At 42.4% G+C, this 13,120-nt stretch overlaps 1 protein-coding gene across 1 annotated transcript; it reads right to left on the reverse strand.

Moving 5' to 3' along the window:
• Positions 1-337: 337 nt before the first annotated feature.
• Positions 338-12,763, reverse strand: LOC105425168 (uncharacterized). Its single transcript, XM_011635799.3, has 7 exons — positions 12,192-12,763; positions 10,009-10,656; positions 7,292-7,525; positions 5,766-5,992; positions 5,105-5,505; positions 4,230-4,307; positions 338-842 (listed from the first exon to the last, which is right to left on the reverse strand). Exons 2-7 carry the CDS (start codon positions 10,372-10,374, stop codon positions 700-702), a joined length of 1,449 nt encoding a protein of 482 aa, XP_011634101.2. The 5' UTR covers positions 10,375-10,656; positions 12,192-12,763; the 3' UTR covers positions 338-699.
• Positions 12,764-13,120: the final 357 nt, after the last annotated feature.

Consider the following 13,120-nt stretch of genomic DNA (forward strand, 5'->3'; position numbering starts at 1 on the left):
TAATAAATTAATCAAATTAATTATGATTATATATAATTAGATTTTTAATTCATTATTTTAATTAATAAAGAAATTAATCGACCAATGTCCCAATACTATGAGCAATTTTGCTGATTGAATCAATCTGATGGATGATCGGAGTTTGTGTATAGTTACATCCCTAAAAAGAATCGATTTCCAATAATCGAAAATTCTAATGCTTGGAATAATTGCAGTATCATTCAATCTATCAACAATCTTTATTTCTCAGTTAATTAAGAGGACTGTTGATGCGAATGTTCCACGTTAAAAAGATTCAACAGTAAGTGTCAAAGACTAAGAATTGAAAAAAAGTATATTTCTCGTATAAAAAGATGTGGTCATAACGTTTATTGCATTATTTCTAGAGACACGTACACATTTCCAGTTCGAGCCTCTCGTATCTCGGTGATTCGCAATTACAGGCTCGTTTATTGCTCGCGGCGATTCGCGATTGATCGCGTATTCGTCTCTCTGAGAGATACATTCTCGCGCGGTAGTCATCCAAATTACAAAGTACACAGAGTCCACTCGGCACTCGTCTGATAACGACGATTATTTACAATAACGAGAGATCAACAATCGTTTTGTCGCGCTCGTCCGTAATCTAAGATTCCAAGGTGCGACGCAACGCGCGTGAAGTGAGCCTTGCTGTCATCGGCGATAAAATTCCACGCTTTATCAGTACATCATTCCGGGATGAGCGGCCCTTTGGAAGAACACGTTGGGGTTGGCCGACAAGGTCGTGTAGAGATTCCCGGCGTCCTCCGGCCTCAAGTACATACCGGGTGGCAAAACGAACGTCTCCATCGGCCCGTGCACATCTGAAAGCAAGCGTAGAGGGATGCGTTTCCTCTGATAACGTTCGCCGAGTAATTGATTCGTGAAAGAGAGAAAATCAAGACCTGATCGGGAAAATTGGTGCTAACCTACGCATCGCCTCGATTTACGAGCGCCGGACACGCTTTATTAACCGGTATCGATCGGAGAGGCGCGTATCTCCGGTCGTAATTCTCCGCCGTACGCGGCGTGGCTATCATTTTTGTCTGGCGATAATAAATAAATTATAGTAGCGCGATAGCGCAAGAATCGAAATCGCGCTGTGCATAACCGGGACGAAGCCCTCGTTACGCCGCACGCGTTAAACGTGGCTGTAATTTAAAATCGTCGGCTCAAAGTAGGTCTCGTCGTTCGCAGCTGTCGTTATAAGACGATTACGCGAAGTTCGTCTTCGCTTTAACACGTGTAGCCTAATCTGTAATTAAACTTTATTTTCGACAGCTTCATCACACGGTTCTTTAAAAAAAAAATTAACGAAAACTTTCCTTGAAGAAATGAGGTAAATTTGCGGATATAATGTCACTTTTTTTTTTTCTACACTCCTTCCGTTGATGTTACACTTTTCTACGTTTACTTTTACAAATGTAATTTTCTCGGGAAAGAAAGAAACGAAAGAGAAAAGAAAACCGAGAAGATAAGTATGTAAAAGTATGAATTATTATAAGTACATCTTCTTTCGCAATGTTTAAATGTAATGATATAATATTTTTATAATTTTCTAATCAATAATCACAATATATGTTATAAAGATTTATAAAGGTATTTTAAATCATTTTACGTGTAAAAATTATGAAAATTTATAACATATAAGTATTTAATATCATAAAATATATTTATATATTTTAATCAAATTTTTTTTTAATAAACTAATAAAAGATATGCAATTGTTGTTTTTGCATATTTGATTTTAAGATTTTTTTCTTATTTTAATGAAACTTTGTTACTTTAAATTACATTACTTAAATAAATGCAATAATGCAACAATCTTTTTGCGCAATATGTAACATAACGTTTTAGATAAGCGCATCTTTATTTCCGTAATAATATATGGTATATTCCATGACGAGAGTTTTATCGTTTCTTTACCAGAATATTCTCTTCGTGTAACGTTTGTTGCTACGCGCTACGGACTAATGATAAAGGAAGCTTCTGTCAACGAGATGTCGTGTCGCGTAACGAGGGTCGTGAAACGGCTTGGTGTTCCCGGACCGAGAAGGCTAGCGACCTTCGCCTCTCGTATAATCTCTTGCATATTTCACGCCTTGCTCGTAATAATGAGCCTCGCCGCGAAGAAATCGTATCGCGTATCGGGAGATGCGCGTGCAACGGCTATCGGAACAGCACCCATGTGAAATTCCTCGTTCTAACAAGGAGAACGAGGGCTGCTGTCGAATCCTGCGGGCGAAAGTGGCGTGTTTCACGATTTCTCGTAGATCCGACGCGCGGATCATGGATCGGCCGCGATGTTGGTGCACGGCTCGTTACAAAGTGTGCTACACGTCGTTCCCCGCTGAATGGACACGCGCGGATCTTTAACGTAAATGCGTATCGCGCGTGGGTGAAAGTCATCCAGCTGTGATTTACGATCCGGCTATGACCTACGGTCGTCGGTGTTGCGCGAACGTGCTGTTTGCGCGCTTGAGAAATGATCGTGACTCTCATCGATCGGGAGACTTTTTTCCTCTTTCCCTTCGTTTTCTTTTTTTTGATTGTTTTTTTTTCTCTCTCTCTCTCTCCCCCGCCCGCTCTTGATTCGTCTGTAACGCGTTGAGTAACGGCGCGACCTCGTTACAATGGTGCGTTCCCTTCGAACAGAGATGAATAGGATCTAGAAACTCATACGCGCGAGCGCGCTTTTCCATTATGTGACTCTAGAAAGTGTGAAACTCCCGCTTACAATGTTGTTCTCTCTAGAGGGAAATATATCTGGAAATCTCGGATTTTCTCGCACGAAGAAAAGACGAGGGAAGGCCGCTGCGTCTCCCCCTCGAAGTAACGACCGGCGAGGAAGAAGACCCGTTCGCGATCGTTCTATTCCACGTTAACGCCGGATTTTTGTCACCGCAATTGGCTTCGTCGTTTCACGAGGGCATGGTCCAATCTAACGGGATTTATTCTCCCTTCTCACTCCCCCACGTCTTCAACATCGTGAAGCAAGAAGCGATTGACCTCCGCGCCTCGGACTTTCTCCCCCTCCGCCTTTTCTCCGCCGCGCTGTCCTCTCCAACCTTCTCTCCTTCCCCCCCGTCGCTTTTCCTCTCTTTCGTTCATTTGCACCTCGAGGTGAAGGTCGTCGAGGGCGTTAGCGTGACGGAGGAAAAGTTTCGGGCCAGGAAATGCGCGGGCAGGACAGGAAGTGTCGAGATTCTACGGATGATGTACGCGCGATACCAATATAGCGAATATTCTTTGGCAAAGAAACCTAAAGGTATAACAAGCAAATCTTTTTTCAATCGAAAATTAGAAATGTACGAATAAAAAATTTTGCACGGGACAACGTAATGCGTAATGAAATTTCCACGTCTGATTCTTTTGAATGAAAGCATCATTATTTAGATAACAATATGTTGTTTAATCCTTTCGCGTCCGATTTTTTTAAAGAGGAATATAACTAATTTAATTATTTTTAAAAATTTCTGTGGTTAATGAATTGCAAAACGTATAAATTAAAATGATAAAAGAATAAAATATTTCAATTTCAATAAAAATTTGTATTGAAATCTTTTCAGAATTGTTGAATCTTTAAAAGTTTCGGTCTATATCATATAGTTGTAATTACATTAATCATGGTAAAATGAATAGGAGACTCGAAAATTTATATCTTATAGCATAAATATTATCAGAAATTGTTATCAGAATTGCATATGAGTAATCGCGAAGGTAACATCGCGCGCCGCTTTAAACCAAGATGAATTTTTCAAATTGAAAAATTGAATATAATTTTTATATACAACAAATGTTTAATATTTTATAATAATACTCATATATTTTATAGCACTAAAATTTAAACAATATTTAAACAATCCTCTTCAAAATGTCCCTATTTGAGTTTAATGACTCGATATTTACATGATTTCTGAAATGTGCTGGAACGTACATGTCCCGTGGGACGTGGATGAATTAAGATCGTTACGCTGATTATAATATATTCGGACTGATGTGGCTTTCGTCAGCGCTTCATCACGGGCCTCCCTGCGTCGTTGCGTGACGCGAAGGACACCGACGGCGTACCGTAATCGGGGAAAATCCACGTCCCGAGGCACCTACGACGGGATCTTTGCGCCGCGATACATTACGACGCGGGCAGTTTTGCATACGGCACGTAATAATAATCGGCCGACTGATTCTGAAAATAAATAATGACGGCTTACCGTCCGAGTATATGGGACTTCCTCCGTGCCTGCAGGCGCTGCATCCGGGTATCCCGGACGAGACCAGTGCGACTCGATCTATAATTAGAAGTTTTCACGTTATGATAATCTCAGGAGGAGGAGGGGCGAAAGCGAGGGCGGGGGGGAGGGCAAGGGACGATTACGCGAATTACGATGCCATTATCATGTACTCTCCGGTGCTCGCGGTCGATTCTTAGCCGATTGCCAGTTAATCATGCTCGATTTGAGTTCTCCATCTTTCTAGCTATCCCGCGGTTGACGTTTACGATTTAAAAGGATTAACTAAAGACCAAATCCGCGACTCGAGCGATATTTATTTGCGCTTGATCTTCAAATCATGCATACGTACTTTTGTGCGTAACGCGACGTCGTGGACGCGAATATTTTCGTGTCATCAAGCGTGAGAATAGTTGCTCCAATTTTCAAGCGATGAAAATACGCGTTCCGTTTATTTACTTTCTCGTTTATCCATTTATTCACGTTTCACGCGCCGCCGATCTCGCTGGTCGTGACCGCATTTCCGTTATTCGGCGCGCGATTACGTTGTCCGCACTTTTAGCGGCTACCGCGCGTTGACCTAAAGATCTACCCTGCGGGTATCGAACAAACGAATCGGAACGTTGCGGGTTGCAACGCCGAGAAGCGTAATCGCGAGACGTGCGTACGCAGTGAGAGAAACTTCGCGGATATTCGGATGAGCAAAGAGATAGAGAGAGAGAGAGAGAGAGAAAGAGAGAGAAAGATCGTTGTGATAACATCAGTTGTTGCGCATCTTCTGTTCAACGGATCATTCTTGTGAACGACTTCATCCTGATTATCTGTGTTTACTTAAGAGAACTCGAGACGAGACGTACCGGCACTGTGATAATGCATCTTCCTCTTCAAGGAGGCCTCCGCAGGCTTGAAGTGAAAGAAGGAGGGCGAGTAGCCGCTGCCGGGAAGAGAACTGAGGGCGTCGTCGCGATCGCGAATGACCGCGGCGGGCCCTTCGCGACCCAGGGCGGCCAGTTGGCGTCCCTTTGGCAGGAACATCGTGAGGAAGACGAAGAGCGACGTGGCAAGTAAGCCGTAGGCCAGCCAGGCTTCTCGGTCGCCCTCGCTGCCGGCCGCGAGCGTGCCGATCCCGCTGGAGATCCAGATCGGCAACGAGAGGCCGACCGCCAGCCCGATGAAGGCCGCTTCCCGATTATTGTCCCGGACGCCCCGCGCACGGACCGCTAAACATGCCACTGCCACCAACAGCGCTCCGGGATACCTGGAATTCACGGGAAAAATCATGGACGCGAGATGAGTTTCGCTTGCGAAAGCGAAAGACAATGCGAAGATTAGGTCGCATCTTGAAAATAATAATTATCCAACTAATAGTAATTAATCTAATTAAAGTACGAAGGTCATTAAAGAACAATGATGGAAGATTGTTAAGTAACGCAAGTAACGCGCGTTGCCGCGAAGCAGATGAATTTGCTTCTTGAAATTGAAAGAAGAAAGGCTCTTTTTGTATCCGCGAAAGTTTACCCGAGGGAAGCCACTATCTGTCCGAGCGGGGTCCTACAGGAGGTGATGGACGTCGACGAGCTTTGGCCCGCCGCTTGCTGTTGTTGTTGCTGCTGCTGCTGCTGCTGCTGCTGCTGCTGTTGCTGCTGCTGCTGCTGCTGCACCTGAATCACCGCAGGTGGTTCGCCGTAAAACCATTGCCCGACAATGGCCACCTGCACCAACACCGCGAACACCAGCACCAGCGCCTGCAGCATCGAGAACCGAGACAAGAAAGAACCTGGCACTTCCCCTCTATAAGATTCACGCGGCCGTCTACCCCTGGTCGATCGCCTTTAATTAAAGGTGAACGGCCTGCGGTGACATCGGCACCGCCGGCGTGTGCATTCTTTTAACGCGTCACGTCAAACGCGCGTGACATATGAGAAATAGAAGAATGGCTTACGCGAGGGACACGCGTGAAAAATCTCAGTCGGATTTCCAGACGCGCGCTTCTCGCTGGAAATTTAATCTCTGCTCTTATATCTCCCATCTTAAGGACACACAGGAGGAGATTACAGATACAAGGGTTATAATTACATCGTTAAAATCCTGTTAATGTCTCTCGGCCGATCCATCACTTTCCTCTAATCAAACATTTGAACGGCGGCGCCGCGTTCTTAATTACGCGAATGTAATTACATTTCACCGGGCGGCATCTCGTCAGCGCGGACGGATCGTTCTGATTTCGTTCTCTCGGCGCGTATTTTTAGACGAGCCTCTCCGTCCGCGCCTCGTAAAAGCGATCCAGCGAGATCGACGCACCGGGGTAGGCGGGAGCACGTCGAACGTGAAAAATGGATGTTTATCCTGTGGGGAGGAGGCCTCCGCAGGGCGAGAAGCGCACGTCCTGCCACGCCTGTCATTCAGCCTGCGCACCAACACACCGTCGCGATAATTGCCTCTGTGGTTTTTCGCGCGCGCACGCCTGTAATTAATCGTCGTATGTACGGTACGATGACGCAACGGGAAAAGGGGAAGTCGCGGGGAGAAGGGTGATGGAAGAAATCCGGGACCCGTTTGCGACGTATAAATGACCGTGCAAGATGAATATCTGGATCGATGCTGACACACGGCGAAAAAATCGGCGAGGATCGTCGAGGCGTCGTTCCGCTGCGCGGAATTTCTCCGTATTCCGCGAGAAGAGAATAAATAGAATGATATAATTTATATTTTTGTAGGCATCTCTTCGATTAGCTACGTGGATCTTATCGATGTTCACATCTTTCGCGCATCTTGAAATTATTTCGCCACACCTTCCACCTTCCACTGATATGAATTTCTCGGTATCTTTTTAACTTTCGATTTTCTCCATGATAATTATTTTAATAGTCTCCAAGACAGTACTCTGTCGAAATAATTACTCGCGCGAGAAATAAATCCAAGTCATCGGATCTCAGTTGCTTATTAGATAGACGTTAGGCGATAGCCTCCCGATTTGTGATGTGCAAAAACGAATGCCAGTAAATTGCTCGTGATTCTGGAACATTCTGCATATAATCGCTCACCTGATAGGGTGCTGGCAGATACACGCCGCTGTTCAATGAGAGCAAGAAGACGCATTTGACCAATAAAGCGGCGAACACAAGGGCGGCTGGCAGACCCACTAATCGGAAAGCGGCGCAGGACAGAGGGTTTTGACTGAGGGAGGCTGCGGCCGAAAGACCCGCCAGGAGGAAGAGACCCAGAAGCAATGCCTGGCCCAGAAACAAGTGTCGTCTGTTCGGCGCCGTTACTCTAGCCTAGGACAATACCATTATATTTTTCTCATATAAAATAATAAATTTTTTCTTAGCCTTTAATTAATTTTTTATATTAAGTTTGAACAAGATTTCGGTATAATATAATTGATTCGACGGATGAAAAATCTTGATGATCTCCGCGATTGCGGAGTATATTATTATAATTATTTCAAAATTATACAGACTTTTTTTATTTGAAAAAAAAACATCTTTTTCAATTTACTGTTTCTTCTTCTAATTCTATCAATTTTTTGTCTTAATATCGAACAGTTTTTCCACTGATTGCTTGTGATTCTCGAGATAAGTACTTATAAATTCATCGACTTTGTAAATATCAAAATATTTTAAAACCTAAATGTTAAAAAAAATTTAAAAAATTTTTATTTTTTAAATTTTATATAGAAAATCTTTAAATGCTTTTTACTTTAGCGTACATAATACCAGAATAATATTAAACGATAGAAATATTCGAATTAATATCGGAACCAATCTTTGAATTATTAAATTGTTATTATTTCTAATTTTTTTATCTCTACATCTTTGTTTTTTGTTAATTGTAGTCATAATATAAAAAAATCAATATTAACATCCTAACTAATTGATTCTATGACTACTATCATAGAATCTACTCATGACTACTGTCGTACTTTTGTCATACTGTACATTTATTTAAAGTACATAATGCACTTTCATCAAATCGTTTGATACGCTCGGGTGATTTGACGCGTAAGATACTAAAGTGAATCCTCAAGAGTCCTAGAAGTACCGATCTCCATATCGTTTCTCGCGCTATTAATTCCATAAAGAGGATCGAGACGCGAAATGCAGATCGCGTAGAGTGGACTGTAACCGCTCGCGCGTCATAATTATGCGCAGATTAAACATGAAGTGAGTTTGCGTGAAGCCGATGTTAATTTCTCCAATTAAAATAACCGATATCCTGACTCGTTTTTTATTTACAAAATTAATTGTTTAAAAAATTCTATACTTTTTCTTTATGCATAATAAATGAACGAAGGAGAAATGAGAGCAACCACATATTTCCATAAATAAAACTGAATAAACAACTGAAAACTCACCATATTCATCAAAGAAAAAGAAAGGAGGAATAATTTATTTCTAAAGTGAAAAAAAAACTTTAAACTTTTAAGTAAAATTTTTTAAAATTTCCGAAGACCTGAATGGATGTTGTAAGTTGCTGTTTATTAAAATTTTAATTTGTTTAATTTCATTTGTCGAATTAGTCTCAATTTACTTTCTCTTAAACTGAAATCTCGAATTTCCGATAGCAATTAATCTGACAGCCGTTCAACGACGCACGGTGGGAGCTTCGCTAGCTCGGCCTTTCTTGCCGAGAGTTGCTCAATGGAGCATGTCGGAGGGTGCGACCGGGAGAAAACCGGGGCCGGTCTGAGTGCAAACTGGGCCTAGGTCTCGGCGAAATTCCCTCGGTTACTGGAGCTTGTCGAAACGAAAACGATTAATAGTGGGTCGGCGGAGAGAAGTCGGATAGACGAGTTCCTTTTCGAGCTCTATTAATCCCGTGGTTGCGCGATCACCGAGTGACAAGTCATATTGATGTTTGCGCGTTCCATTTCACCTCGCGGGACCGGTTGTTCCCTCTTTCAAATTGCTTACGACACATTTTTGATGTGATCAACGCGAAAAAGTGAAACTAAGACATCCGTTATCTCCCGAGAACATCATTCGAGCAAGCGAACGAATGACATGATATTTATTACGCTCTAAAATAAAATCTCTTTGCATTAAGATTATAAAAATAAATAAACAGTTAACAGATAGAACAGTTACATAATAAATATATATATATATATATATATATATATATATATATATATAAACTGAATTAAATGAGACAAGAAGAGAAGAAAAGATAATTACAGAAAAAAAATGAAGATTATACAATAGATTATACAATAGATGCGTAATAAATATCACAATTTGAAATTTTGAAATTGATATTAAAATATTTTGGAGGAAAAATATTCAAAAAGAGACATAATTAAGGAGAAAAATGTAAAAGATAAAGAATTTAAATCAACGATAGCAAATTATAACGGAAGATGTTTATAAAACATATAAAAAATGTAAAATGTGTCAATTATCTTCTCAATTAATTTTTTTTCTAGCAAAAATAGTAATATTTTATAAGAATAAGAATTACAAAACAGATTTAATTTAATGGCACAAAGAATAAGTAAAACTTAAAAAATTAGAAACATATTCTTACGTGACCCAAAGATGATATCATCACGAAACCCAATTATGAAGATATTTAACATTTTAAATGATATTATATCACATAGACGAATGAAATTTCTGCTTTTTCTTTCGTTACATCTTCTATCGTTTTGAATTGTAATCCTCTTCCTTTCCAAACGCAAGAAATAAAGCATAAGTATTCACAACGAGTGAACACAAATGTAATATTTTAATTATTATAAATAATTTTCCAGACCTACCTTGAACAACACGAAGACCTCAAAGCTGGCCATGAGGAGCATCGCCGCCGCGCTGAGCGCGGCGAGTGGCAGCGCCCAGGGCCGTTGCTTCAGCAGGGACTTCGGAGTCGGTCGCATCTCCACTTCCTGGCTCTTTCTGACGCCCGGCGGCGCCCTGAAGACGGTGATCGTCCGATTCGGTGCCGGCACGCTGATGACGCTCGCCACGCTTGCCAGGCCGTGTCCGATCTCGGACGGCACCAGGAAGAATTCCGTCGAGAGCTCGTAGTCTCGGGAGCGCGAGGTCCGGGCCATCGCCGTCGCCGACGAGCCCAGCCAGCCGACCGTGGCCGTGGCCCACGACAGGATAATCGGGCCCAGCTTCATCGTGGCATCGGCAGCTGCCTGTGATTTTTTCTTTTCTCTCTCTCTCTCTCTCTCTCTCTTTCTCTCTCTCTCTCTCTGTATCCCTTATCTCTCTCTTTCTCTCTCGTGTAGATACGTGCGTACGAGCTCGCGTGCGAGAGTGCGTGCGTGCGTGCGTGCGTAATGTGGTCGTGATCGCGGCCGTCGTCGTCACCGGGACATCACGCACCGTCTCCTGCGTGCGCGCATCCTTGCAGTCACGCACCCGTGCTCGTGGTCTCGGTCAGAGTTCACCGACTGCGCCTGTAAAACCACACTCGTGATTAAATGACACTTGCCGCCTCTGGCTAATTCAATTCTGATCGCGCGCCCAGTCAGTCTTTTTAGTTTTGTCCTATATTAATTCTTTCATTTTAGCCGAATTTCCGTGAAGAAATGGACGGAATTTTTATTGAACATCACAAGCTTGTTCAACAAGATCTTTTTATATTTTTATTTAATAAAAACAATTCTAAAAAAATCTATTATATAGTATAAAGGATTTTTATTCGACATAATTTTCAAATATTTGAAATGTATTGTCCAGCGGTAAATCAGTTACGTAGAATTCACTTGAAACTAAGTGAAAGACAAGTCGTGATATAATCGTAATGTTTAGTTAGCTGATGCTCTTGATGCTCAACATTCGGGAAAATCAACTCCGGCTTCATCCCATGAGAGGCGATCTCATTAACGGAGGAATGCCGGATCGCAGCATTAATGATTTATGGATCCCCCTTCCGTTGCACTCGCGTGTCAAATTCACGCTCGTGCAAGCTCAGCGTATTTAGCGCTCGAGCCTTTCGAATATTTTCAATCATATCATTCCAATGCACATCGAGGTTATCAGAGATACGTATCAACTTCTCTCGAACGCATCGCGACCTGATGAGACTTCAGCCGTCCTCGTAGCTCACCTCGTCGGAGGTGTTCCGGGTCTTTACAGATCGTCGAGACTGTGTACAATAACGTAATATCCGAAGTCACGATCAAGAGAAGTCGCAAGATCGAGGGAAGGTGGAGCGGAGATCGATGAATCCCCGTGTTAATGATCAATTAGACCGCGCCTCGCGTCTAGCGTGAGGGTAATCGCTAACCTCGCGAGCGATTTGCATGCGCTAACGCCGTTAATTACAACGTCGTTAATTACGAGCGTGCTCAATTGCGCACGGAAATTATTTAACAACCGGAGGAACGGGCGCGCTATGACATTAGTCGCGGACGCAAACGGATACTCGGCGTGTATTTATCACCAGGGCCAGACATGAGTAAATCGCCGCCACGCACTCGCCTGGCCTAACGCCATTAATTATTACGAACAGGGTCAGCCTCACAGTAAGTAGAGTGAAGCACGGACGAAGTGAAACACTCGACGAGGATCGAGCGAGAAGTCTGGACATCGCAAAACGGGCTTCCTCCTTCGCGCCAAAAACGGAAGAACGGAGGATCAATCGCGTTCGTTCGTTCCGTCTTATTCTTTCTCATTAATTTATCTCGAATCTCGATCAATACCAACTCATATACGATCCGTATACGATAAAGACCCGGGTGATAAAGACTCGCGATATTAATTAGCACTAATGGTCACGACTTACTCCGTTCGTATCCTGAATTTAAGTACCGTGGATTTCAGAAGGGAAATAGAATTTTAGAATTTGTTTCTATGTTTTATATATATATATATATATATATATATATGTTACTGAAATTCGCAGATATTAAATTAATTATTTATAATAGTGGAGAGAGGAATTATTTTATTTAAGCAAAAAAAATTTTATAACAGAGAGGACTCTTACAGGCTCTTTTTGAACATCGAGCTTCTCTTTCGTGGGTCCGCCGAATTATTTGGACTCATTCCTTCCGATCGCGATCACATGCAATATTCTGAATCGATCCACTCGTCGTAAAATCCTGGTCTCTGCGCGCGCGTGCGCGCGCGTGCGTACTCCTTCGTCGATCTTTTTTCGTTCTAATTTAACACGATTGAGCTATAATATATAGGACGGCGTGAATTATGCGATCCGCTCTGGTCGCCGGAAACTTTATCCGGGATGACGAGGACGACGACCGCGTGATCGGCGGTCAACGAAGCGCACGTCGTGAACGCCACGCTCTCACTGAGCTCGGCACGCTGGCATTCGCGATGGCCAAACCGAAAGCAGACTGGAGTCAGTTCCGTTCCGGAGGTGAGGCCTATCCGTTACAGAGAAGTCGGGGAGATGGTGATGACGATGCAGAGGCGGCGGTGGTGGCGACGGCGAGGAGCAGGAGCGGATACTGAAAAGAAATTCCATCTCGGACGACGCACCGCGCGCGATTAAATAATATCAATCCAGGCGTAGGAAGAAGATATTGTTACATGTAGAGAAAACAACATCAATTATAATCTCGCGCGAGGATACCTATGTAACAACAAACGAGCGAATGGTTAATAGTTAGAGATCGGATGTTTTGAATGTTTCAGCAACATCGAAATTGATATAAATCTATTCAATCATATTTCAATGAGGATCGATATTTCAATGAGGAACGCGTTACTTTAATCTGAAACTCGAATGAGGAAAATGTGATAAATAAAAGCGCATTCAATTATTTTGAATGTGTGTAACAAGAAATCTCAAATTGTTTTGGATATTAAAACTAAAAATTTGGACAGTCTCGAACATATAAAAAATATAATTTCTTTTTTATAATTTTCTATTACACTTTATGTTATTTTAATTCA

This window comes from Pogonomyrmex barbatus, unplaced genomic scaffold (assembly GCF_055798465.1).
Source record: "Pogonomyrmex barbatus isolate J1 unplaced genomic scaffold, ASM5579846v1 scaffold1, whole genome shotgun sequence".
NCBI classification, from domain to species: domain Eukaryota; kingdom Metazoa; phylum Arthropoda; class Insecta; order Hymenoptera; family Formicidae; genus Pogonomyrmex; species Pogonomyrmex barbatus.

Bases quoted from the DNA above. Each gene is read 5' to 3' on its own strand.
- LOC105425168 (XM_011635799.3), bottom strand. From the start codon at position 10,374: ATGAAGCTGGGCCCGATTATCCTGTCGTGGGCCACGGCCACGGTCGGC. The intron at 5,993-7,291 runs GTGAGCGATTAT...TCGATGCTGCAG, and splicing joins ATCTGCCAGCACCCTATCAG to GCGCTGGTGCTGGTGTTCGC. The intron at 4,308-5,104 runs GTACGTCTCGTC...TTCTAATTATAG, and splicing joins GATGCATTATCACAGTGCCG to ATCGAGTCGCACTGGTCTCG.